Below are 26,962 nucleotides of genomic sequence, written 5' to 3'. Positions count from 1 at the left end.
CTGCTGGGAGGGAGAGAGTTTATGTTGTTGTTCTAGGGTTTGGAGCTTAGCTGTTAGGCTCTTAAGATGAGCGCTTATGGATTTTCTATGTCTAGAGGCCATGTTTATAAGATGTCCTCGTAGTACCGCCTTATGGGCTTCCCAGAGAGTCAACGGGGATGTCTCTGGAAGGTCATTAATTTGGAAATATTCAAGGAGTTGGTCTTTGATTTGGTTGGTGAGCCCTATATCGTGGAGAAGAGAGTCATTCATTCTCCATGTAGAGGTTGTTGGGCGGGAGTGCATTGTGGTGATTGTTGTGGAGATAGGGCAGTGATCAGACCAAATCATAGGGTGAATGTGTGCTTCTTGGATTTTAGGCGTCAGGTCCCTGCTCAGAAGGATCATATCAATGCGGGAGTAGGTTTTGTGGACGGAGGAGAAAAATGTATAGTCCCTAGTTACAGGGTTTATAATGCGGTAGGAGTCAAATAAGAGATGCCGTTTAAGAAGAGCGACTAGGGCCAGAGTGGCTGGGGAAGGGGGCCTAGAGCTGGAGGAGGGAGGGGGAGAGGAACGGTCCAATTCTCTATCAAGCACTTCATTAAAGTCGCCTGCCATTATAATTGAACCTACGGCATGTGTTGAGAGGGCGGAGTCTATTTTCTTAAAAAAGGGGGCTTGTTGCTGATTGGGGGCGTATATATTAACTAGAGTGCATTCCTCTCCATTAAGTTTGCCCACTAGAATTAGCCATCTCCCCTTCCTATCCGCATGTGTACATTTAGGTTCAAACGTCAAATGAGAGGCAAATAATATGGCCACTCCACGTTTCTTCTGTTTGGAGTCACATGCGTGAAAAGAGAGAGGATAGGCCTTAGATCTTAGTTCTGGATGTGAGGGTTTTTTAAAGTGGGTCTCCTGGAGAAATATTATATCGCTTTTGGATTGTTTTAGAGTGAGATAGAGTTTGGTGCGTTTTGATGGACTATTCAGCCCCTTGACATTTTGGCTGTACACTTTAATGGTCATGGTGAAGACATAGAGATAACGCTTTATGGATCTCCCCAAGTTTCCACCCGGAAAGATCCTGATGTATCGAAGTTTGGGGTTGAGAAGGTTTTCCCGAGTTGAGGTTAACCCTGAGGTAAGGGTTGAAGCGAGTGCATGTGGGGTGAAGGTAGAGGGATAGTGAGGAAAGGGGGAGATTGGAGACCAGATGGCAAAATGTCTGGTCGAACTTTCCGGTCGGGGGGAAAGGAGGGAAAGTCACGGAGTGACAGTGACCGGGATTGGGTATAAAACCCATGTTTGGAGAGCGTGGCCTGGGCCTATTACGGTCCAGAAATATTAACGGGGGAGTCAAGGACTATTAGGGGAGCCAGTCCCATATGTGAACATTTGGTATATAGGATAGCATTGCTATTTATAGCCTGCCTGTTTTGGGGGAATGAGTAGTGAACAAAACATTTTCTAACACTCAAACCGTCAATAATAGTGTAACCAACCGATCTAACATTACTTATCTCTTGGAAACATTTTAAACAAGGGTAGTTCTGTCCGCATCTCCCTAAATAGGAGAAGCCGAGAGAGGTATACCCAAACGCTAGGTAGCTGAATAATAAAAAACATTAACAAAAACAAATATAGTTGTCCTCAACCGAACAGATAAATACATGGTTGATATCATGTGGAGTTAAATTTCTATAAAAAAGAAAAAAAAAACCTTAGAGATGGTAAGCTAGTCCACTTATCACCATAGCATCAGGATTGTTACCAAGTTGGGCCTCGAACCAAGTCTCATGGGGGTGGATTAGGGGGATTAGCCTTTTTGGTTGCAGATACCCTAGACCAGTCCCGATTCAAGGTACGTTTTGGTGTTATCAGTTGGTCTATATTGGAAAGGTCTTGAGGCTTAGCACTGGCGGTGTCCGGAGGTGCTGGGGCCTGCAGGCCTAGGGAGTGCAGGAGTTGGCGAGCTTCTTCAGGGTTCTTCGCCATCTGAAAGCGATTCTGATGCCAAATTAGGATGCGGAAGGGGAAGCCCCATCTGTAGCGTATTTTATTTTCCCTCAGGAAGGAGGTAATGGGTTTAAATTCTTTTCTTTTAAGCAAAGTGGCAGGGGCAATGTCCTGAAATATTTGGAGAGAATGTCCTTGAAAGGAGATTGAGGGATGTTTTCTTGATTCACGGAGGATATCTTCTTTTGCCGTATAATAATGGCATCGGAGGATAACATCTCTAGGTTGTGAGGACTCTTGTGTGCGAGGGCGGAGGGCTCGGTGGGCCCTGTCCAGCAGGAGGTGGTCCTCTGGGGTTGTTGGGGAAAGGTGCAGGAAGAACTTTTTGAGATAGTCGTCTAGTTGTGTTGCTTCCACTTCTTCTGGGATGCCTCTTATACGGAGATTGTTGCGTCTCGCCCTGTTGTCCTGGTCTTCTTGATATTCTAAGAGTGATTGGACTTCTTGTCTTAGTAGGCGGATCTCATCTTCTTGTTCGTTATGCGAGGAGACTACTTCGTCCATTTTTGTCTCCAGTTGGTCAGTTCTATCTCCGATTTCATCGAGATCAGTTCTTAGTGAGTTGACAGCTTTGTGTACTTCGGATTGGATCGCCTGGACTGAGCGTCTAGTCTCCTGCACCTCACGAAAAAGAGACCGGATGTCTTTTCTGGTGAGTGGAGCGTTGTCAGAGTCTTCAGAGTCCGAGTTATCTTGTTGTAGGGAGGTAGGGTCCTGCGTAGTTTTATTGGCTGAGAACGCAAATTTTTTGAGGCTTTGGGAGAGATCTTGGTCCACAGGTTTCTTGTTGCCTTTCGGCATCTTGGTACAGAGCTAATTCCTGATGCTTCTAGGTTCGGTTGAAAAGAGAATTGTAGATCACTGCGGCAGAATAAGGTGAGCCAATTTTACATTGGTATTATAGTATTGATGGGAGCTCCCCAAGGTTCGGAGGGTTGGGGGGGAGTTACATCTTGGTTTGTACGCTAGGCAACAATAGGGGCTAGGGTGTCAGGGAGATGTCTCCGGTACAGCTGGTGAGATTTAGCTCTAAGCTTTGGGTTAGGTCAGCGTGTGCGAGCCGACTGGAGATTGCAGTGAAATCTCTTCACCCCTTGTAGCAGATAGGGGATCAGGTTATTATTTTTGTTATTGAGGCCCGTATTAAGACAATCTTTGGCTTCTCGATAGAGAGGGATCTGCTTATTTTATAGGGGCTCCAGGGTTTTCTGGGTCTGGTAGTTCTATATGCAGTAGCTGTATCAGCTCTACTTTTGCTGGATAGCCCCTGTGTCAGGGGAAGGCACCTTCGGCTGGGTAGGAGGTCGGGGACCAGTCCTAGGCACCCGCACGGTCGGCTCCGTCCGCAAGTCTCTTCGCGGAGCGCCGATCCCGGCCCGAGCCCCCAGGTGAGTCCCCGGCTTCAACTGCTGTGTAGGCCTCTGCTCTTCTAAAGCTTTTCTGCACCCTCCCTGTCGGCGTCGGTGGGCTCCGGGGGTGTCGTTGCCCGCTAGAATCTGTGTCCCGGCTGTCTCCTGTGTCAGCTGCGGCTGGGCAAGGGTATTCTGTTGGGGTGGGGGTTAGAGGAGGGATATCAAGTTTTTTAGGGGTTTAAGTCGGGAGCTCCACTGATCTGTGTTTTTTCCTTTAAGCTGTCAGGTCCCGTCTCTGAGGTGCACTATTTATTGTGATGTTTTCATTTTTAGTTAGGGAGCTAGTAGTTTAAGTGGATCTCCCACACAGTGCCCCAACTAAGATGGCCGCCGGCACTCTGCTAGGAATGTCAGGCCTGGTCAGTAGGGCAGTGCAGGTCACACTTACTGTGTCCCCTCCTGTCCAGATGGGTGTCCGGAGATGTTTTCAGGCAGCCGGGGGCACCGCTTATCGCTCCCCAGATGATGTTCTGCGCCGGAGTTCGGGCCCCGGGGCTTCCAAGATGGCCGCCGCGCTGTGGGAGAAGAGGCAGTCTCCGCTTCACGGAGCTCCGGCGACCCAGCTGCTGGTAGGAGAGGCGTCCGGATGGAAGGGGGGCTGAGCGGGGCACCCACCGGGGGGTTGCTGGTGTTCTGGGGGGTTCTGGGCGCCGTCTGGGATCGCGGCTCGCGGTGTGGGGCTCAGCCGCCGGGCACTTCCGAAATTGAGGCCGCGGCTTGATGTGCGGTGAGGGCCGCAACCTGCAGGGAAGGATTTCTCCCTCCCCCGGCTCCGCAGCTCAACTCACCGTTGGTCGGGTAGGTCACCGGGGTCTGGGGACTGCAGGATGTCGCTGCCTGGGGTTTGTGGGAGATGGATGGTCTCTTAGGAAGCGTGTATAGAGCAGGAGCTCCTTACAGCGTGTCCGTCTCCATTCGTGTCCAGGCCACGCCCCCCAATTTCTGACATTTTTGAAGTACTTGATCTTAATTTTTAATTGCAACTGTAAAACCGATCGCCGAGTTCCAATAATATAGTTCCCCAAAAATTTCCACCCTGTACAGACGGTTCACCAACGTCTGGCTTTGGACTCGTGCTGACACCCATTTTTTTGAGTGGGGAGTGTTTTATATATATATAGATTTCCTTTTGTGGTGTAACATAACACCCAGAACTCTATTAAAAGTACTAGTATCATTCTGTATACAAATATATATATCTTGGCGCTGAAATCTTCTCTCTCTCTTGTGTACCCATATATATATATATATATATATATATATATATATATATATATATATATAATGTGGCAATGCGGTCCGGCACTCACTCCAGTGTGGCATCTGCCCCGGTGCCCATCCAGTCGATAAGTTAGTTGAAGAAAGAGACTGGCACTCAGAGGTCTTTGTACAAAATGTGTATTCACAACAAGTGAAAAAACATCCAACGTTTCGGAGCTGCGCCCCTTTACCACACACACCTTGACAAAGGGGCGCAGCCCCGAAACGTTGGATGTTTTTTCACTTGTTGTGAATACACGTTTTGTACAAAGACCTCTGAGTGCCAGTCTCTTTCTTCAACTATATATATATATATATATATATATATATATATATATATATATATATATCCAAAATAACGAGGCACTCTGGTGTAGTGATAAACAAAAGGCTGTATTGTAGCGCCAAGCGCTTTCGGGGTCCAAACGCCCCTTCCTCAGGGCACAGCAACAACAACCAAACATACCCACATGCCCCAAATAAATACCCTTACCTGTCCTGTAGCCGTCCGATTTTCGCGCCAGACGCCGGCGTCCTGCCCGCCGGAAGTCGTCATCTCTGTACTTCCGGTGAGACGCAGTAGCTGTCAGCGGGGAGCGTTCATGCGTTCCACCCGCCTTCCTGCTTGCGTCCCACTGTCACCATGGACGCGATCTCTCCGGCTTGGTCGTCCGTCAGGCGTCTCTATGACACAAACAAAAGGCACGGCAGTTGTTAATACAGGCGGGCACATTGCATCTAACAGTGCTAACACAAACATAATTGCAAAAGAAACAAATACACAAAGAATACATAAAGAATACATAAACAAATGTTTACATAATGGCTGTACAGTTCAGGAAAAACCATGTATTTACAAAGTACAGAGACACCCGATGTCGGATGACAGCAAGGGTCACAAACCATCCCTCCGAGCAGCTTAAGGAATTAGATAGGGGGTCCATAAATAAATAAACCCTCATGTCAAACTGTTCCAATTTATCTTTTCATTGAGACCACCAGGATTGGTAGTCCCAAGTCTAAGAATCCATTGTGATTCCCGAATTAACAATGTTTTTGCCCGATCCCCTCCCCTAAGGGTAGCTGGAACATGGTCAATCATAAAATAGCGGAGTGAATCTAGTGGGTGATTAGCGGCCTTAAAGTGGCGGGCCACCGGTTGATCCACAACCCGACCACCCACTGCCAGCCCAATCGAAGACCTATGTCCCCCCATGCGTTCCTTAAATTTACACGTGGTCTGGCCCACATAATAAAGTCCACAAGGACAAATTATTATGTAGACCACATATGCAGAATTACACCCCAATACAAATCTGATGTCATAGGTCTTATCATTGTGAGGGTGCTTAAAGTTCTTACAGGGGATGAGAAGTTTACAGGTTGCGCAGCCATTGCATTTATAGCATCCCGGGGCCTTGAAATAGGTGTTAGGACATCTCTTTTTACCCATCTCGGTGATGTCTGTGCGCACCAATCTATCCCTAAGGTTACTACCATGGGAGAATGCCACTATGGGTCTCATATTCTTGAACACAGGGAGGTCTTTGTCCGTACTGACAATGGGCCATAGAGCCTTAGTGGCCCTCTGAATCACAGGGTTGGAAGTAGAGAATTTGCAAACTAGTGGGATTATATTATCTTCAGCCCTGGGCTTAGGAGTAAGGAGGTCATTCCTATTGAAACCCAAGACCTGTGTTTTGGTTTCCTCAAGCAGAACTTTGTCATATCCCCTATTTTCGAATTTTTGTACAACCTTATCAAGGCTAGCAGGGACCTTCTCCCTATCACTGGTGATCCTAGCCGCACGGATCATCTGCGACCGGGGGAGTCCCCTTTTCAGGGCTTTAGGGTGGAAACTGGTTGCCTCTAAAAGGGTGTTACGATCAGTCGGCTTACTGAAAACTCCAGTGTGAATAATACCATCGACAATAGTCAAATCTACATCTAAGAAATTAGCCCTCCTCAAGTCACAGGTGTAGGTAAACTTGATAAAGGGACTTGAGGCATTGATGCCCGTCATCAACAGATTGAACCTTTCGGCCCCCCCTGTCCACAACACAAAGACATCATCTATGTATCTAGTGTACATTAAAATGCAATCACTAGTTGATGGATCTGAGAAAAACAAATCCTGTTCTGTCTCAAACATGAATACATTAGCGTAGGAGGGTGCCACAGAAGAACCCATGGCACACCCCCTACGCTGCACATAGAACTCCCCATCAAATAAGAAATAATTACGACGGAGAGTCAATTCAAGCAATGACAGAAACAATCGATGGTCAAACTGAGCATTATCAACATTGGTGTTAAGAAACCTCTGCATGGCTCCCAATCCCCCTTCATGGGGTATCGACGTGTACAAGCTGCACACGTCGAGACAACACATCAAGGTCCCTTCTGGGACAGCCCCAATTTCTTTGATTTTCACCAAGAACGACGTTGTGTCCTTGAGAAATGTAGCCTGTAATGGAAGAACAGGTTGGAGGATACTGTCCAATAATTGGGACACTGGTTGCAGCAGAGAGTCTCGGGCCGAAATTATGGGCCTCCCTGGTGGTTTAGTGGGATTCTTATGAATCTTCGGAAGTGAATACAAAATAGGGACCCTGGGATATTTCACACACAGTGATTTCCAGATTTTAATCGGAATCAATCCATCCTGATGTGCTTTTTCCAAAACCCCGAATAATTCTTTTTGATACTCAGGGGTCGGGTCCTTCCTCAACTTCTGATAGACCAATAGATCACTTAATTGGCCCACAAGTTCACTCCGATAATCATCGAGATTCATAACAACAATAGCCCCGCCTTTATCTGCGGGGCGTATTATAATCGAAGTATCCCCCTCAAGGTTCTTCAGTGCTGCAAGTTCCTCTTTATTCAAGTTTGGGCGGACTTTGTAAATACATGGTTTTTCCTGAACTGTACAGCCATTATGTAAACATTTGTTTATGTATTCTTTATGTATTCTTTGTGTATTTGTTTCTTTTGCAATTATGTTTGTGTTAGCACTGTTAGATGCAATGTGCCCGCCTGTATTAACAACTGCCGTGCCTTTTGTTTGTGTCATAGAGACGCCTGACGGACGACCAAGCCGGAGAGATCGCGTCCATGGTGACAGTGGGACGCAAGCAGGAAGGCGGGTGGAACGCATGAACGCTCCCCGCTGACAGCTACTGCGTCTCACCGGAAGTACAGAGATGACGACTTCCGGCGGGCAGGACGCCGGCGTCTGGCGCGAAAATCGGACGGCTACAGGACAGGTAAGGGTATTTATTTGGGGCATGTGGGTATGTTTGGTTGTTGTTGCTGTGCCCTGAGGAAGGGGCGTTTGGACCCCGAAAGCGCTTGGCGCTACAATACAGCCTTTTGTTTATCACTACACCAGAGTGCCTCGTTATTTTGGATATCTACCTTTGATTGTGGATGTGCACCTGAATTCACCATCATAGTGAGTGCCGACTACCAGTGGACATTGTTTATGGGTGTGAGAGCCATTTGCTTGGAGTCTCATACTAGTCGTATGGCACCGCAGCTTTGGAGTACAAATTACGGATTTATACAAAAGCCTCAAGTACAATACCTCCCTTGTGTGTGTTGAACATCTGCGTGCTATTAACATCTGATTGCACGGGCAGTACGTTACCAGGATGGATCCAGAGTTTGACGCAGGCACGGCAGCCACCCCGAGAGGTGAAGTCTTCAGTTTCACTGTTGCTCAGATAGAGGACATTTTAGCCCAGGAGGTGGTAGAGCTCCCTGAATTGGCCCCTAATTTGGAGGACTTGTTATCCCAAATGTTTAGACTACGACGCAGAGAAACAGACTTCAAATTACATAGCGCGTCCTTAGCAGGATATTTTAAGGAGCGCAAAATACCAAGGGGGTTCCAAGTGAGGAATGTTCCCACTATTGGCAGGACCAACCCCGAATTTGTTAGAAAGTGGATAGCAATACTGAATAAGTGTGCTTTCGACTTAATGATTCTCGTCGTAGAGGAGGCTAACAGAGAACTGACCGCCACTAGGAAAAAGATGTCTACCTTCCAGGACCAATACAAAGAGGTCTGGAATGTGGAGAAGAATTCTAACTGGCTACAAAAACTTGAAGATAAATGTGATAAATACTACCGTGACCTGATCAAATTCAAGAACCAAAAGAAATGTGCCGTGGATACGGACTATGATGAAAACAGAGTATACAGATGGCTGTATGGCAGCGAGGGTCCGGCATTTGGCGAGCAGAGCCAAAGGAAACGTAGACCTTGGAATAAAGGCAAAACTAGGAAACCTGTCACAGACCAAAGTAGTAGTGACAGTGACTTCAGAGTGTCTGATATGGAGGACATAACCCTTTCGGGAAGTGTCCCTTTGGAAGCACGCCCCCGAGGCACAAACGCCCGCCCACCCGTCGAGGGGGTCAGGGTAAAAGAGGCACGAAAAGCAGCACTAGTAGCTGCAACCAAACTCAAAGTTTGATTTTCAATCTTTCAAACCGTCCATTAACAGCAGTGGAAGAAAGGGTTTTGAATTTGGGTCTTAGTTTTGTGCCTACCAACCGCTTTGACGAGTTCAGCTGGAAGTTGGAGATGCACCAGTTCTCTAGACGCCTTAGATTGAAGGAACACTTCCAACGGTCTATAGAGAAGGATGACCCCTCCATATTTGATCCGTTTACAAAGAAGGTGGTGAGATCTAAGTTCGACCCAATTTCAAATAATAGTTCAATCAAATCCTTCACTCGCTTAATGGAGGACTCTGTTTCCCGTTTTCTCGCTACACCCCGTGCAGTCCGCCCAAACTTGAATAAAGAGGAACTTGCAGCACTGAAGAACCTTGAGGGGGATACTTCGATTATAATACGCCCCGCAGATAAAGGCGGGGCTATTGTTGTTATGAATCTCGATGATTATCGGAGTGAACTTGTGGGCCAATTAAGTGATCTATTGGTCTATCAGAAGTTGAGGAAGGACCCGACCCCTGAGTATTAAAAAGAATTATTCGGGGTTTTGGAAAAAGCACATCAGGATGGATTGATTCCGATTAAAATCTGGAAATCACTGTGTGTGAAATATCCCAGGGTCCCTATTTTGTATTCACTTCCGAAGATTCATAAGAATCCCACTAAACCACCAGGGAGGCCCATAATTTCGGCCCGAGACTCTCTGCTGCAACCAGTGTCCCAATTATTGGACAGTATCCTCCAACCTGTTCTTCCATTACAGGCTACATTTCTCAAGGACACAACGTCGTTCTTGGTGAAAATCAAAGAAATTGGGGCTGTCCCAGAAGGGACCTTGATGTGTTGTCTCGACGTGTGCAGCTTGTACACGTCGATACCCCATGAAGGGGGATTGGGAGCCATGCAGAGGTTTCTTAACACCAATGTTGATAATGCTCAGTTTGACCATCGATTGTTTCTGTCATTGCTTGAATTGACTCTCCGTCGTAATTATTTCTTATTTGATGGGGAGTTCTATGTGCAGCGTAGGGGGTGTGCCATGGGTTCTTCTGTGGCACCCTCCTACGCTAATGTATTCATGTTTGAGACAGAACAGGATTTGTTTTTCTCAGATCCATCAACTAGTGATTGCATTTTAATGTACACTAGATACATAGATGATGTCTTTGTGTTGTGGACAGGGGGGGCCGAAAGGTTCAATCTGTTGATGACGGGCATCAATGCCTCAAGTCCCTTTATCAAGTTTACCTACACCTGTGACTTGAGGAGGGCTAATTTCTTAGATGTAGATTTGACTATTGTCGATGGTATTATTCACACTGGAGTTTTCAGTAAGCCGACTGATCGTAACACCCTTTTAGAGGCAACCAGTTTCCACCCTAAAGCCCTGAAAAGGGGACTCCCCCGGTCGCAGATGATCCGTGCGGCTAGGATCACCAGTGATAGGGAGAAGGTCCCTGCTAGCCTTGATAAGGTTGTACAAAAATTCGAAAATAGGGGATATGACAAAGTTCTGCTTGAGGAAACCAAAACACAGGTCTTGGGTTTCAATAGGAATGACCTCCTTACTCCTAAACCCATGGCTGAAGATAATATAATCCCACTAGTTTGCAAATTCTCTACTTCCAACCCTGTGATTCAGAGGGCCACTAAGGCTCTATGGCCCATTGTCAGTACGGACAAAGACCTCCCTGTGTTCAAGAATATGAGACCCATAGTGGCATTCTCCCGTGGTAGTAACCTTAGGGATAGATTGGTGCGCACAGACATCACCGAGATGGGTAAAAAGAGATGTCCTAACACCTATTTCAAGGCCCCGGGATGCTATAAATGCAATGGCTGCGCAACCTGTAAACTTCTCATCCCCTGTAAGAACTTTAAGCACCCTCACAATGATAAGACCTATGACATCAGATTTGTATTGGGGTGTAATTCTGCATATGTGGTCTACATAATAATTTGTCCTTGTGGACTTTATTATGTGGGCCAGACCACGTGTAAATTTAAGGAACGCATGGGGGGACATAGGTCTTCGATTGGGCTGGCAGTGGGTGGTCGGGTTGTGGATCAACCGGTGGCCCGCCACTTTAAGGCCGCTAATCACCCACTAGATTCACTCCGCTATTTTATGATTGACCATGTTCCAGCTACCCTTAGGGGAGGGGATCGGGCAAAAACATTGTTAATTCGGGAATCACAATGGATTCTTAGACTTGGGACTACCAATCCTGGTGGTCTCAATGAAAAGATAAATTGGAACAGTTTGACATGAGGGTTTATTTATTTATGGACCCCCTATCTAATTCCTTAAGCTGCTCGGAGGGATGGTTTGTGACCCTTGCTGTCATCCGACATCGGGTGTCTCTGTACTTTGTAAATACATGGTTTTTCCTGAACTGTACAGCCATTATGTAAACATTTGTTTATGTATTCTTTATGTATTCTTTGTGTATTTGTTTCTTTTGCAATTATGTTTGTGTTAGCACTGTTAGATGCAATGTGCCCGCCTGTATTAACAACTGCCGTGCCTTTTGTTTGTGTCATAGAGACGCCTGACGGACGACCAAGCCGGAGAGATCGCGTCCATGGTGACAGTGGGACGCAAGCAGGAAGGCGGGTGGAACGCATGAACGCTCCCCGCTGACAGCTACTGCGTCTCACCGGAAGTACAGAGATGACGACTTCCGGCGGGCAGGACGCCGGCGTCTGGCGCGAAAATCGGACGGCTACAGGACAGGTAAGGGTATTTATTTGGGGCATGTGGGTATGTTTGGTTGTTGTTGCTGTGCCCTGAGGAAGGGGCGTTTGGACCCCGAAAGCGCTTGGCGCTACAATACAGCCTTTTGTTTATCACTACACCAGAGTGCCTCGTTATTTTGGATATCTACCTTTGATTGTGGATGTGCACCTGAATTAACCATCATAGTGAGTGCCGACTACCAGTGGACATTATATATATATATATATATATATATATATATATATATGTAGCGAGTAGTCGGCACTTGCTCTCTGCTGCAGCATGAAGGTGCCCGGAGAGGATAATGTCATATACAGTAGAACACCGCCACTCACTCCTTCCAAAAGAATTTCAAGGCTACTCAGAGGTGCATATTTGCCAAATATGCACCTCTGAGTAGCCTTGAAATTCTTTTGGAAGGAGTGAGTGGCGGTGTTCATATATATATATATATATATATATATATATATATATATATATATATATATATATATATATATATATATAATTCATCCAAATAGGACAGCACTACTCCTCCACAATGTAAACTGCCGGGGTGTCCAAAATCCAGAAGGAATACCAACAGATATTCCAGCAAACACAGTCCTTTGTGTAAAGTAAGATGCACTCACCGGTCTTCTTAGTTTTGCAGAAAGGTATTTAATACATACTGTACCACAAAATTTCACATGACAGTGGGTTATGGTCGACGTTTCGGTCTACTGGCGAGACCTTTTTCAAGACCTGCCTCTCCTGCCCTCCTCTGCACACTGAGGAGGGCAGGAGAGGCAGGTCTTGAAAAAGGTCTCACCAGTAGACCGAAACGTCGACCATAACCCACTGTCATGTGAAATTTTGTGGTATGTATTAAATACCTTTCTGCAAAACTAAGAAGACCGGTGAGTGCATCTTACTTTACACAAAGGACTATATATATATATATATATATATATATATATATATATATATATATATATATATAGTAGCGTGAAAAAAGAAATAGCGGCACTCAGACGGCTCTTTTCAAAGAATGTATTCAGTGAAGAAAAAATTGACGTTTCGGAGCTCTGGGCCCCGTTTTCAAAGTGAAGCTGGTGAGACCACTTTGAAAACGGGGCCCAGAGCTCCGAAACGTCAGTTTTTTCTTCACTGAATACATTCTTTGAAAAGACCCGTCTGAGTGCCGCTATTTCTTTTTTCACACTACTTTGATATTTGCTGAAGGCACCGGGGGCAGCTGATTGTTGAGAGGAGAGTGCCGGGCCGACACAGATAGCTATATATATATATATATATATATGATTATACACACACACACAATATAAATCGGAAAACAGTAATGAAGAAAAATGTAATGATATTGTATAATTGCAACTAGCCATATAAAGAAATAGTGGAAAAAATTACTATGATTAAAATTTATTATACTTTACCTAACTGTCTTTTTTTAAGAAGACAACACAGTCCCAGAGAAATCAGGATAATGACGTTACCGGCTACAATCCCAGCAATGACTTTAGAATCCATATTCCTGCAATCTAATAAAGAAGGAGCAATGAGTCCTGGAGTCTGTACTCCCTGTAGATAGGGTTACGCTGTAGTAGAGAACTTCTTGCTGTACATTCTCCCTGTCCCCTAATTGTATAAAGTCTTATCCACTCACTGTTGTATTATGTGGTTCTATGAGACTGGCACTAAGAGACTGAGTCGGTTGGTTTAACTCACACATTGTAATCTTCATCATGCACTTATGATGGCTGCCTCACCTGGTACCTTTTGTGGGTAAATTATGTAACCATTGGAAGTTATTAATGAAAATGGATGCACGCATCCTGCAATATATTCACTGGTTTTTATGTTGTCTTTTTTTTTTCCTGCCGTAGTACTAAACTTCTGTGCTATATTTTTGATGCTTGTAAAGCAACTTTAAGTCCAAGTGGTGAAGATTACTATATAGATAGAATCATCATCATAATAATAATAATAATAATAATAATAATAATAATAATAATAATAATAATATTTGTATCTGGTTTACAGGAGTTTTGCTGTTGTATGAAAAGTGCACCTTGGGTATACCAGTTTTTTGGGGGGATGATCTGGTACACATTATTCTTTATGTATATACAGTACATACGTTACCTGAAGTAGGGAGGACTCTGGAGGAATTATCTGAAAGACAAACACATCAAACATATTAAAGCAGTTACTTTGGGTGGTCAAAAACCATTTACAAACAGCTATTGAGGACATCAAACAAACAGCGTATTGTATGTCATCTCGACAGCTGGAATATGGATGTGCACCTTCATACCTTAAGGATACCACCAACACATTGCTGAAACTCAAGGAGGTCCCCTGGGAAAATGCTATGTATAAGGTTTCGGCAGACATCACATCACTTTATACTATTATAGACCATAAGAAGGAACTGAAAGCTATCACCTTGCATCTATACAAAAGCGATTTGGACAAGAAGAATATCTTTATCAAAAATGTTATTGAGTTCATACTACAAAACCGCTACTTCTTGAAAAAGGGGATTACTTTATCTGAAAAATAGGAACTGCCATGGGTACCAGGTTTGCCACCAGCTTTGCCAATCTTCATGTCAAGTGGGAGGAGGATAAGGGTTACAGTCATCTGGCATGGGGGTCAAACCTGGTATCCTGGCTGAAGTATATATAGTATTTAGCTAAAGTATATAGACAATATACTTTTCTTGTGGATGGGCTTAATGGTGGATCTGTCATCCTTTTGCGCATATCGCAATGACAATGACCTCAACATTAAATTAACCTTTAAAATCAGCACCACAAAAACCATTTCCACTAAAAAAAAATATAAAAAGAAGAAAAAAAGAAGAATAAGATAACAACCAAGAATGGACATTTAACACAAACTATGTGTCACACCATAAAGAAATTGAAAAAATCTTTAAACACCGTTGGCATGTCCTACAAAAGTACACCACTAGCCATAACGATACCATCAATACCAAAGTTTATTTTTAAAAAATGTGGACAATCTAAATCGCAAATTAGTAAGGAGCACCTTGGATTTGGATAATAATAACCCTATTAGGACAAAAGGGTCTTATAGGTGCGACACCTGCACCATGTGCAGAACTGTGAGAACAACATACAAACAAATGCACCACCTTAAATGTAAAGGAAAAAAGAGTACCGCATCTATCACTTGCTAAACTCCAGGAGTTCTATATTTAATTGAATGCATTTGTGGCAATGGGACGCATGTGTGTTCTCTGGCATGCCAGCGGGATGAACAAGCACAGCTATATTTGTATATACAGTTGGAGCCCCTCTCATCTACTGTATCTTCCTTAGGTCGTGGCTCACCATGGCTATCCTATTGTTCTCAGTAGGGGATAATCAGTGTAATCCTATTATTCACTTAATCCTGTTAAAGGGCTAAATGAGGAGGGCTCCATCTGTATATAAAAAAAAAACACCAAAATCCCACCAACACAGGCCTAAAGAAGTTTCTCTGTATAGGAGCCAATAGCCAGCTGGAGGACCACTGCAGTGATCTAGTAGGAGCATGATAAACCATACAAAATGGAGGTCTGCTAAACTGGAAGTCACGGACCAACTAGGGCACTTCCGGTCATGTCAGGATATACCTTTATAAGGAAGAACCCTTACAACATACATGCAACCTTGAAAATAGCTTACTAGCTTGAAATGTGTTGGCCCACCTGCCACGGACTTACCTGTTACCCCCACTTGGGACGCATCTTTACTGCCAAGCCCATCTGAGGGTAACAACTTTGCTTTTATGTGGAATTTTCATCAATTTATTTTATAATTTTTTCACCTTATTGTGCATATACTGTGTTCTTTTACGTGATTCTACACCATTTTCTATGCTCTATACTACTTTGTTTTTGAATAAATTTCAGTGCATTTATTGACTGTGCCAAAGGTTTTGTGGAAAATACCCTTCTTTGCCACTTTTTCAGGGGTGCAGGAACACCCCAGCACACTGACCTCAGGCTGCAGACATCAGAGTGCAACAGTTTTGTTTCACACCAACCTTTATTATTGATAAATAGGGATGTAGAGAGCGCACTGTGTTGATTCAACACTTTTTTTTTTTTTTTTTTAAATGCTGTTTATTTGTATTTTCAATAAATCAAAAATAGTACATAATACACAATATGAACGGCATATGACAATTGTACATTATAATGTTACAAATCAGAGTCTAGTCGAGATAAAACTCCTAACATGGTATATACTACTTATTTCTCTGTCTGATGTAATCTAAAAATGATTAAAGTTATAATTCTGAGCCTTCAGGATTTAGTGAATTATTATACTGTCTTGTTCTGGTTATTCTTATAATAATAATCCTGTCAATTTTAACTAACATCGTTCATGAGTTGAATTAACACAATTATGATTCTAACATTCTAAACATGTAACATAGAGACAAAAGACTGGGGAGACACAGGTAAAAGAGGGAAGGATAGGGTAGGGGGGGGGGGGGGTGTCCGCCAAACACTATATTTACACTTATAATATAAATTAGAAGTAAGCATACTGAGCAAACTTAGGCTTGATTTTGGTATGCTCATTAATCGACCACCGCACAGCGTATATTAAGCTTGAACAGTCCCGAACTGCCGTGGGTTTATTTTACACCTGGGTCCCTGATGTCTGTTGTGGTCTCAAATTTTCAAATACCGATGAGATATGGAGTTTTTCATTATCATCCAGCATATTTATGAGAGGCGTCCATTTTTGATAAAAAGTTCTTGCACCGTTCACTAAATCCATTCTGGCGTATCGTCTTTCAAAAAAGAGGATCTGCAAAGCTTTTTGTTTAAGATCAGTTATACCTGGAGCTGACTTCTTAGTCCAATATATTAAAATACATTTCCTCGCAATTGTCAGGATCATTATAAGTAGAGAAAACTCTTGTTTATTGTGATTTTGGGTAGACCAGTCTCTAAACGATATCCCCATATATGCTGCTATACTTGGCTTAAAATCTGTAGTGAACATATTATTTAAGAATTGCAATGTTTTATTCCAAAATATTTTTAACTTATAACAATTCCACATACAATGTGAGTAATTTGCATCTCGCATCCCACATTTGATACAGTGTCCCTCCTCTCCTGGGACCATAAATTTACGTCTGTGTGGGGTGATGTATTCTCGATGCAGAGTCCTCACATAAACCTCTTGCAAATATACTGATTTCAGAGCTACAATAGATCTATCATGAGAGTCCAGCATATCTGAGACACAGGTAATTGCAGGTACATCTGCATTCCATTTCTGCCACAAGTTGTTCCACTGCGGATCCTTTGCTAGGTCTACGTTCATTACAATATTATATAAAAATTTGACCTTATAGGGTTTTTCTTTTGTATAGTTTAACAATGCGTCTATACTTGTTAATTGGGAAATCAGAGTAATCCTACCCACTTTCACCTCCGGAACTTTTAAGGATTGTAAAAAGTGTCTAACCTGTAAAAACATGAACATGTGTGACTTTGGGAGGTTATATATAGATGCTAGAATTTCAAATGAGTACATTTTTCCCCCTGGATCGAACATTTTTGAAGAGATGTCCAATCCTTTTTCTTTCCAAATTTTGAAGCTAGGGTTCAAAATTGATGGAGGAAACGATGGATTGCCCCATAATGGAACATAATGTGTAGTATTTGGATTTCTCTTAGTTATTTTATTCATATCTATCCAAGCCACCGGTGTATCCTTAAACAAAATATGTGACCTCTTTTCAATAGGGATCTTGGATAAGTCTGACTGGAGCAGAGCACTAGGGGAGTAAGGGTAAAACGCTGCACATTCCATTTTGTAGTCTGTGTAAACTGAATTTGCTGTTATCCAATCGCTTATATATCTGAAAAATACTGCCATTGAATATGCTTTAAGATCTGGGTAGCCTAAACCTCCTTGGGATTTTAAGGTTTTGAGTTTATTTTTCGCTATCCTCGGCCTCTTGTTTTGCCAAATAAATTTGGTGAAAATTGCGTCTAATTTCGCAATATCTGTTTTATTTAATGCTATTGGCAACATTTGCATTTTATAAAAGATTTTCGGGAAAATGATAGCCTGTATTATTGCTAATCTACCTAGGAGGGAGAGCGGTAAGTCTTTCCACGCCTCTAATTTAGTCGCAATCTGTGAAATGACAGGTATGTAATTTAAGGAGTATAATTTCGACAAGTCTGCTGGTATGTTCACCCCTAAATATTTGAAATGTGAGTCGTTTATGATAAACGGTATATTTGGGTTATCAATCAAATTTACGTCTGGTACGCCCAAAGGCAATACCTCAGACTTGGTCAAGTTTACCTTATATCCTGAAGCAATTCCGAAAGAGCGTATGAGATGTAGTAAAGCAGGGAAAGATTGGGAGGGATTGGTTATAAAAATCAGAGTGTCATCTGCAAATAGTGAGATTTTTAGTTCTTCTCTGCCAATTTTAATTCCTTGGATCAGTGAAGAAGACCTTACTGCTATTGCAAGGGGCTCAATGGCCAGCGCAAATAGCAGGGGTGAGAGGGGACATCCCTGCCGAGTACCTCTGGCCAGTCTGAAAGGTGATGATAAAACTCCATTGCAGGCAACCGTTGACATTGGGGTTTTATATAACGTTTGGATTATATTTATAAACCGTGGTGGAAAACCAAAACCAGCCAATGTTTTAAAAAGATGAGGCCACAGGACCATATCAAAGGCCTTCTCGGCGTCTAGCGTCAATATCACTCCAGACGCCGAGAAGGATGGATCACCTGCCCGTTGGATGGCTGTCAACACTCTCCTCACATTGACAACCGAATGACGGCCTGTAATGAAACCGGTTTGGTTTTCATGAATTATTGTGGGTAAGATAGGTTTTAACCTTTCCGCTAGTATCTTTGTGAATATTTTAAAATCTACATTGAGTAGCGATATAGGCCTATATGAATTTGGAGAATTTAACGGTCTGTTGGGTTTAGGCAGAACTTTTATTATAGCATCTGTGAAGTGGTCTGGTAATGTTCCCGAGTTAATTATGTTGTTAAAGCATGCCACTAGAGGTTCTGCGATTTGGTCGGCCATTGTTTTATAAAATTCATTAGTAAAGCCATCAGGCCCGGGTGCTTTAGCCAATTTTAGTCTGCCAATAGCCCATGACACTTCCTCTTTGGTTATTGGTTTGATAAGTGATTCTATAAGAGATGATGGAGCCTGAGGCATCGGCAGGGTGTCCCAATATTCTTGGGTTAAGTTTAAAAGTGGGTGGAGTCGCGGCTCATCTTCTCCCATTCGCTCTTCCGGAACCTCCCGCGGGGGGTATATAAATTTTCATTATACTCCTTAAACATCTCAGCTATTTGTGCATTATTATTCGTAAGTGTACCATCTGGTTTTAAAAGGGGTTGTATTATATTTTGGGTTCTGGATCCCTGTAATAAATTTGTCAAAAGTTTTCCTACTTTGTTGCCAAACTTATAGAAATTCGAATTTATATTAAATAAATAAGTATCACCTTGTAATTGTAGATATTCCTCAAATCTCGTTTTGGATAGTTGGTAATGTGCTTTATTAGTGACATTAGGGGATATTTTATATTTTTGATAATTATTTGTCAGATCAGATTGCAAATCTATGTAGTCTTTGTATTGTTTTTTCTTCAGTCTCGAAACGTAAGACATCACCTCTCCTCTTAACACTGCTTTAGCAGCTTGCCAAAAAATTTTTGGTTCCTCGGTAGCATATGTGCTATTATCTTTACTATAATTAGACCATGTCTGGAGAATTTTGTCTTTAAGGCCTCGAGACTGCGAAAGATGCAACGGGAATCTCCATTGTGGAAAAGTCCGTTCCCTTTTTTGTAATACTAAATGTATTGTTACTAAACCATGATCGGAAAGTGTTGGGGGGAAAATCTCTGCTCCAGTCAAACTTGGGAAAAGGGGTTCAGGAATAAGAATATAATCAATTCTTGATTTAGTTCCATGTGTTAGGGATAAACACGTGAAATCCATTTCTGTTGGATTAAGTGCTCTCCAAGAATCTATCAAGTTAAAACACTTTAGCAGGTATGGGACTCCTATTTTGGGTAGGGTAATTGAATGCTTTGGGGGGGGTGATCTGTCTAATACTATTGAGGAAAGCAGATTGAGGTCTCCACAAATTATCAAAGATTTTGGGTCAAATGTATATAATTTAGCTATCAGGCGTGTAAAAAAAGATCTTTTATATTGTGTAGGTGCATAAATGCTACATATTGCAAGTTCCTTTTCGCATAATTCTACCTTTGCAATGACGTATCTGCCCTCAGGATCCACATCCACTTTTATTATTTTTATCTTAAATTGTTTTCTAGCAAGAATTGCCACTCCACATGATTTAGCATTTAGGCTGGCTGAGCCAATTAGCTCCCAGCCCAGCATTGCAAGCTTTTTAATTTCTGGTGGCATTAGATGAGTTTCCTGAAGGCAGATCACGTCAATCTTCTGTTTATTCAGATACGTTAACAGTTTACGCCTCTTTGCTGGCGTATGAATGCCTCTTATATTTAAAGAGCCTATTGTAACTGACATGTTATCTTATAAGAGATATAATAAGCTGGTCTAATGTTTGGTATAGACATGGGTGGGAATAGACACAGAGGGGGAAGAAAGACAGCATAAAGACACAAAGACATCAATCTAGTTAACTAACTATATACTATAATGCAGCTAAGTAAACAACCAAGGAGACTTCCGGTGTTGGTTTGCTAAGATCTTATCAGCTCCCAAACTCCTCTACCAAATATGTGGTATCGGCTGGCATCCGTCTCCCAACCTCCCCTTATTTCATTTCACTAGGCTATACACCTATGAAATGTAAAACATTTCCCACTTCGGAGATCATATAAATATTTAAACCATAATTAGCGGTAATCTGCTATGATAATAAAACAATTATGCTGGCTTATCTGAAATATCTTCTGAGTTTTGGTTATGCTTCATGCTAGAAACAAATTTTTGGGCTTCTGCTGGAGAAGTGAAGTCTTTGTTTCCCATTGAAGTGCTTATTCTTAGACGTGCTGGGTACATCATGTAGAACTTGATATTCTTTTTAACCAATTCAGAGCATACTGGGTTAAATGCCTTGCGTGATTTGGACAGTTCAATGGAAAAGTCCTGGTAGATCCTTAGTGAGGTGTTTCCCAAATAATGGGGTTGGTTTTACGTGATGCTGACCACAGGATTTGCCTGTGAAGATAATTCAATATCTTGAATATTACCACTCTTGGTTTCGCTGTAGAGTGTGGCTGTAATGTTCCCATTCTGTGCACTCTCTCTATTACTAGATCAGAACATTCCTGTTCCACATTCAAGATTTTGGGGAGCGTGTTTCGCACAAAATGTTCTAGCTGTGCACCTTTCAGATTTTCTGGCAGACCAGTGATTCTTAAATTACAGCGTCTGGCTCTGTTTTCTATATTTTCCACAGATTCACTGAGGCGTTTGTTTTCTAATTGCAAAACGCTGACTGTTCTTTGCAAGGATGTGATTTGATCTGTGTTATCTGAAATCTGGGATTCCGCTGTAGTTATGCGGCCTGTGAGAGAGTGGAGCTGGTCTGTAATATCTGACACAGCTTTTTGCAGGAGAGGGGCCATTGTGCTGCGTATAGCGTCTACCAGATCTGAGTAGGATAATGCAGATATACCTGTATTTTGCTCAGAGTTCGGGTTTACGATGGGTTTCTTAGCCAGCGGGGTGCCCTGGGCGTTGTCAGGGTTTGGCTCCGTCGCGTGCTCACCGCGCCTTTTCTCCTGGCGCTGAGGCTGCGGGAGCTGAGTTGTTTGTTGCGGAGATTTCGCCGTCGCCTGAGGTTGTGACCGCTTCTCCATGGTCTCTGGGTCTGCTCTGGGCGATCTGGATCGATGTCTCCGTGGGGTAGACAGTTTGCTGGGTAAAGGGAGTAGGTCAGAGGACGGAGCTCCGTGGAGACGCTGCTCACTCCACGCTGCCGGAACCGGAAGTCGATTCAACACTTTATTTATTATAAAATTAATTCAGGAGCTTCTGAAGAAACCGTCGTGCTTGAAGGACGGAGAAACGCGTCAAGCTAGCCACATATCCAGCAAAGCTCTGTCAATATCATCTCCTATCCAGCTCCAGCCTACTCTACAATTCCTACGGCTTTCCAGTGATCACCGCTACCCGGCCGCCCGCTGTGAGTGACCTGCGGCGAACTCAGCAGCGATACGCTACATCAGGCCGGTGTGTGAGCTCCCTTCCTCCTTTCCATCGACACCTGGTGAATTCAGGTAGAGGGAGACGGACCATCTGCTCCCGACGGTGGCTTACACAACATCTGAGCCCCGCCGGTAGAAGCGGTTGTCAGAGGAATCCTCCCGCAAGCCATTTCTGACCTTGGAACCCTGCTCCCGACGGTGGCTTTAACACAACTAAGCCCCGCCGGTTGTTAGCAGGAATCGGCGGATTCTTCTATTCTCCCTCATTCCATCTCCCTAATTCACGGAGCTCAGCGGGACTGGTAATTATATCCGTTTGAAATCTAATATATTGATCAAAAGGCCATTGAATTTAAATGAGCGTGGACATTGGAGTCTAATTATAGACATTTACAAGAGCTGCTATTATTTGGATGGGACTTTATATATTATTACACTGTCATCCTATCATTCAATGCTGGATATCTTAGTGTCAAATTGTTTTTAACTGTATATTTGTGTATGGTTGTTTTTTTGTACTTATTAAATTATTTTTTATTATATACAATTAATTTTATAATAAATAAAGTGTTGAATCAACACAGTGCGCTCTCTACATCCCTATTTATTTTGTTCCACTGAATTTATTTTCATATGGGAGCAGCCTAATTATATATAGCTGTGGCCTTAAAGAGACCATCACTAATTGCGCCCGATATACTTTTTTTCTATAGAAGTATTCCTGTCCTTTATTATTGATTAATGCAAGTGTGGAAGTCGTGTGTGGTACAGGGGTCAGACAGTCGGGATCCCGACAGTCATTAGCCCGATGTCGGGATCCCGACTGGCCTGACCCAGACAGCATGGTGAGCGCAACTAAGCCCTTTGCATGCTCGCCGCGCTGTGGGCACGGTGGCTCGATATGCGAGCCACCCATTCTATTCTCCCTCTATGGGGGTCGTGCACCCCCACGAGGGAAAATAGCCGGTGGACGTCGGGAACCCGGCTGCCAGTGTTTTGACAGTCGGGATCCCGACGTCGGGTAAATGCCTGTCGGAATCCCGACTGTCGGGACCCCGTCCGGCACCCATGGAAGTCATCCGGACATGAGCTGCATTAGTCAGTTTTCAATTGATCCTTTTAAAATAACGTTGGTTAGCAGTTAAGAGGATATTGAGATTCTTAAAGGATACTACTGTAGTTCATTAAAATTTATGTCATATGGTGCTAATCTGGGTGCCATGCATAATGATGGACGAACTCTGAGGGCAGTCACTCACAAGGGAAAACCGACTGCCCCTTTAAAAAAAAAAAAAAAAATGTTTGGCTGGTATCCCGCATGGACACCGGACTTGCACAGCATTACATCCGGCTATATGGGGGAATTTAATAAGGTGTGAGAATCAGAAAGTGAGAGATTTTCTGAGAATTTCCCAATATTTTTAAAATCCCAAAATAAACTGATTTTGCATTGAAGATGTCTGCATTTAAAAAAAAATAGGTACTTCTTTACTTTCACGGCGCCAGCATGGCGCTGCGCGTCAGAGTCCCCTTGCGGGGCTCGCTTCGCTCGCCCACGCTGCGGGCTCGGTGGCTCGCTACGCTCGCTACGCTAATTAAAATCAACTCCATGCCAACATGGATAGTGGAGGTATGAACTATCCATGTTGGCATGGCGTTAACTTCGTTTATTTTACTTAGTTTGTGGCGAGCGTAACCCGGAAGTAGCGTGGCGCCATGCTGGCGCCGTGAAAGTAAAGAAGTACCAAAAAATATTGTGTGAATGTGATTAAGGATCAGATAAAGACAACAGACATCAATATACTGGATACTTAGTTCAATAAGCAGGTGCAGCAATACGTTGGCCAACCAAAGGTTGATTTATCTTCAACAGAAGCAGAATAAATGGCTCTGACTAAAAGTGGCAAAAGAGTCACTAACACTTAAGAAGCTCTCCACAACCTATGTGACAACTTACATGGTTAGGGTACTGGAGGACCAAGGTTGGGAATCACTGATCATTTATAAGTACAGTAGAACTTGATGGACTAATGTCTTCTTTCAACCTCACCAACTATGTTACTATGACTAAAATGATGCTGTTATGTTAATGTATAGGAAATATTGTGTGGCCGGTGCAAATAAGTTCATATTATATTGTGGAATACATTTCTATCCCTAGCTACCCCTCCTTGGGTTCCAGGCTTTTGCATCTGGGCAGCTTCAATGGGCACATTTCCCCTCGCCAGCCAGCCGCATCCGACCACCGCCAGAGGGACTTGATGACCCAAGAAGACGCATAATATGGATAATGGTTTGCTAGCCACACCCTAACACCCAGCCTTATTACCGCCACCAACATCTGGCCTGAGGACAGTGGTGTACACCAACCTCATGGAGCTGTTGCTCATCGACGATAGCTGACAGCAACCTATGAGAGGTGAGGATTGCAGCCAAGGCCACTGGAGGGGCCAGAGGGTGGGACCAAGCCGCAGAGCGCTTGTCTGCTATTTAGGGATATTCAGGCCTCTGTTGTGTTTGGGGGGCTGGACAAGCTGCCCTTTTTCATCACCCCCCACATTCTGTTCTGGCGCCTTCGGTTGAGGGTGGAATTTTGCAATAGCACTCACAGTAAGTGTAATGCACGCTGTATATGTTTACTCCATATACAGTGATATGTGCATTTTATGATGCAGTGTAAATAAATAAAAATAAAACTTACAGTACAGCTGTATTCCTTGTACCAACCCGTCAGCATTCTACAGAGCTACAGTGCATTTCCTGTCAAGCATACAGTACAGTATCTATGAATGTGACGGTGCAGATTTTATAAAGCTCCGAAAAATTCTAGTGGTGGTGTTACCAATAGCAACCAATCAGATTTTTAGCTAACATTTCTCTGTTTAATTCTAGGAAAAGATAGAATTTCATTAGTTGCTCTGGGCCAGGAAGGCACTGGCCAGTACCAGAGCCAGATTTACCCACATTATCTGTGCCCGAGGGTTTATTGGGACATTATACAGAGGGACAGCAGCTTATATAGTACTTATGGAAATTTGGTGATTTTACTCAGAGACTGATTGAATGAAATAATAATAATAAGATATCTATAATATATTCGGTACTTGTTTCCTAGCACGGCCACAACGATCATGATCGTGGGCATCGTGAGGAAAAATCGGGGGCATCGCGGCCATCGCATGCACTAAAAAATCGGGTGCGATGGTACCGACGCGATGCCCGCAAATTCCCATAGGGAACACTGTTAAATGCCTCAAATTACCCGCGATGCCCCCGATTTCCCATAGGAAACAATGTTAAATGGCTCAATTTACCCAAATCATCATAGGGAACAATGGTAAATGGGCCAGAAACCCCCAAAAACACCCCTGAACAGTGAAATGTCCCCCCAAAAGTAGTTTACGCCACCCCACGATCAACGTGAACCCGAAGCGTGGCGAGCGGCGGCGGTACGCGTCCTCCGACCTTTTCATACCCCCACTATCCACGTCGGCGTGGAGAACAGAATAGTGTGGCGAGCGCAGCGAGCCACCGAGCCTGAAGCGTGGCGAGCGGGACGCGGATACATGTGAAGCCCGCGAAGGGACGCGTTTACCTGTGAAGGTATCCGCGTCCCCTCGCGGGGCTCGCTGCGCTCACCGCGCTTCGGGCTTGGTGGCTCGCTGCGCTCGCCACACTATTCTATTCTCAACTCCACGCCGACGTGGATAGTGGGGGTATGAAAAGGTCGGAGGACGCGTACCGCCGCCCCGCGCGGGCTCGCTGTGCTCGCCACGCTTCGGGTTGGCGTTGATCGTGGGGTGGCGTAAACTACTTTTGGGGGGACATTTCACTGTTCAGGGGTGTTTTGGGGGGTTTCTGGCCCATTTCCCATTGTTCCCTATGAGGATTTGGTGAAATTGAGGCATTTAACATTGTTTCCTATGGGAAATCGGGGGCATCGCGAGTAAATTGAGGAATTTAACATTGTTTCCTATGGGAAATCGGGGGCATCGCGTTTGGACCATTTAAGCCTTTTTTAGCCGCATACGACGCGACCGACACGATTTTGACTTTTTTCAATGCATTTCAATGGGAAAATCGGGGGCATCGCGTCGGTCGCGTCGCAGACCACTAAAAATTACACCCGATGCCCGCGATTGTGGCCGTGCTAGGAAACAAGTACCATATATTCTTTGTATTGTTCTTATCATTTTTATTTTCAAAACTGTAGTATACAGGAGGAGAATGACGGGAGAGGTTCTACCTTACCTAACCCACCTCACCACACATCACAATGGTGTTACCCTTTTGATCTGTCTTAGACCAGGTCATATCAGACTCTCCAGGAAAATATAAATAGTGCAAATCTAACTGGGCTCTGTTATCTTTCTGCTCTTCTTTGTTACTTACGTTGTCCAGTTAGTTTGAGGCTTTTGGCTGAGTTTCCGTGCTCATTCCATGCTGCGCAGTAATATGTATCAGTATTACTGGGTATTACATCTTTCAGACTGAGCTCCAGCCATCGTCCAGTAGTCCTGCTGAGAACCTCATCTTCTCCTTTCATCCAGGTCACATTAGCAGCTGGGTTACTGTCTACGGAGCAGAGTAACCTCAGCGAGTCTCCTTCCAGCACTGTCACAGCTTCCTGTATTATTCCTAGAGAAACACAAAACTATCAATACTTATAGGCAAAGTTGCTGCCTTATGCTGGGTACACACTTTGTGACATCGCCTGTGGGGGGAGCTGGAGGGAGAGCCGACATCAGTAAGTGCATAAAATCTTGCCGAAGCCAGCAGCGATGGAGCGGTGGTGGCGGCCATGCTGCCATGTCTAGTGAGGTCTTTCACCGGCCCTGAATGC

At 43.8% G+C, this 26,962-nt stretch overlaps 1 protein-coding gene across 1 annotated transcript in view; it reads right to left on the bottom strand.

Moving 5' to 3' along the window:
- Positions 1-26,962, bottom strand: part of LOC146041464 (B-cell receptor CD22-like) — a 133,891-nt gene that overhangs the window by 23,109 nt on the left and 83,820 nt on the right. The window contains exons 14-16 of the mRNA XM_083161441.1: positions 26,512-26,757; positions 14,023-14,052; positions 13,314-13,418 (exon numbers count right to left, since the gene is read on the bottom strand). Coding sequence (XP_083017567.1) covers positions 13,314-13,418; positions 14,023-14,052; positions 26,512-26,757 — 381 coding nt within the window. The remainder of the gene's footprint in view (positions 1-13,313; positions 13,419-14,022; positions 14,053-26,511; positions 26,758-26,962) is intronic.

The sequence above is a fragment of the Crinia signifera genome, chromosome 19 (assembly GCF_055691185.1).
Source record: "Crinia signifera chromosome 19, ASM5569118v1, whole genome shotgun sequence".
In the NCBI taxonomy this organism is placed as follows: domain Eukaryota; kingdom Metazoa; phylum Chordata; class Amphibia; order Anura; family Myobatrachidae; genus Crinia; species Crinia signifera.
This window is presented reverse-complemented; position numbering and strand designations above follow the sequence as displayed.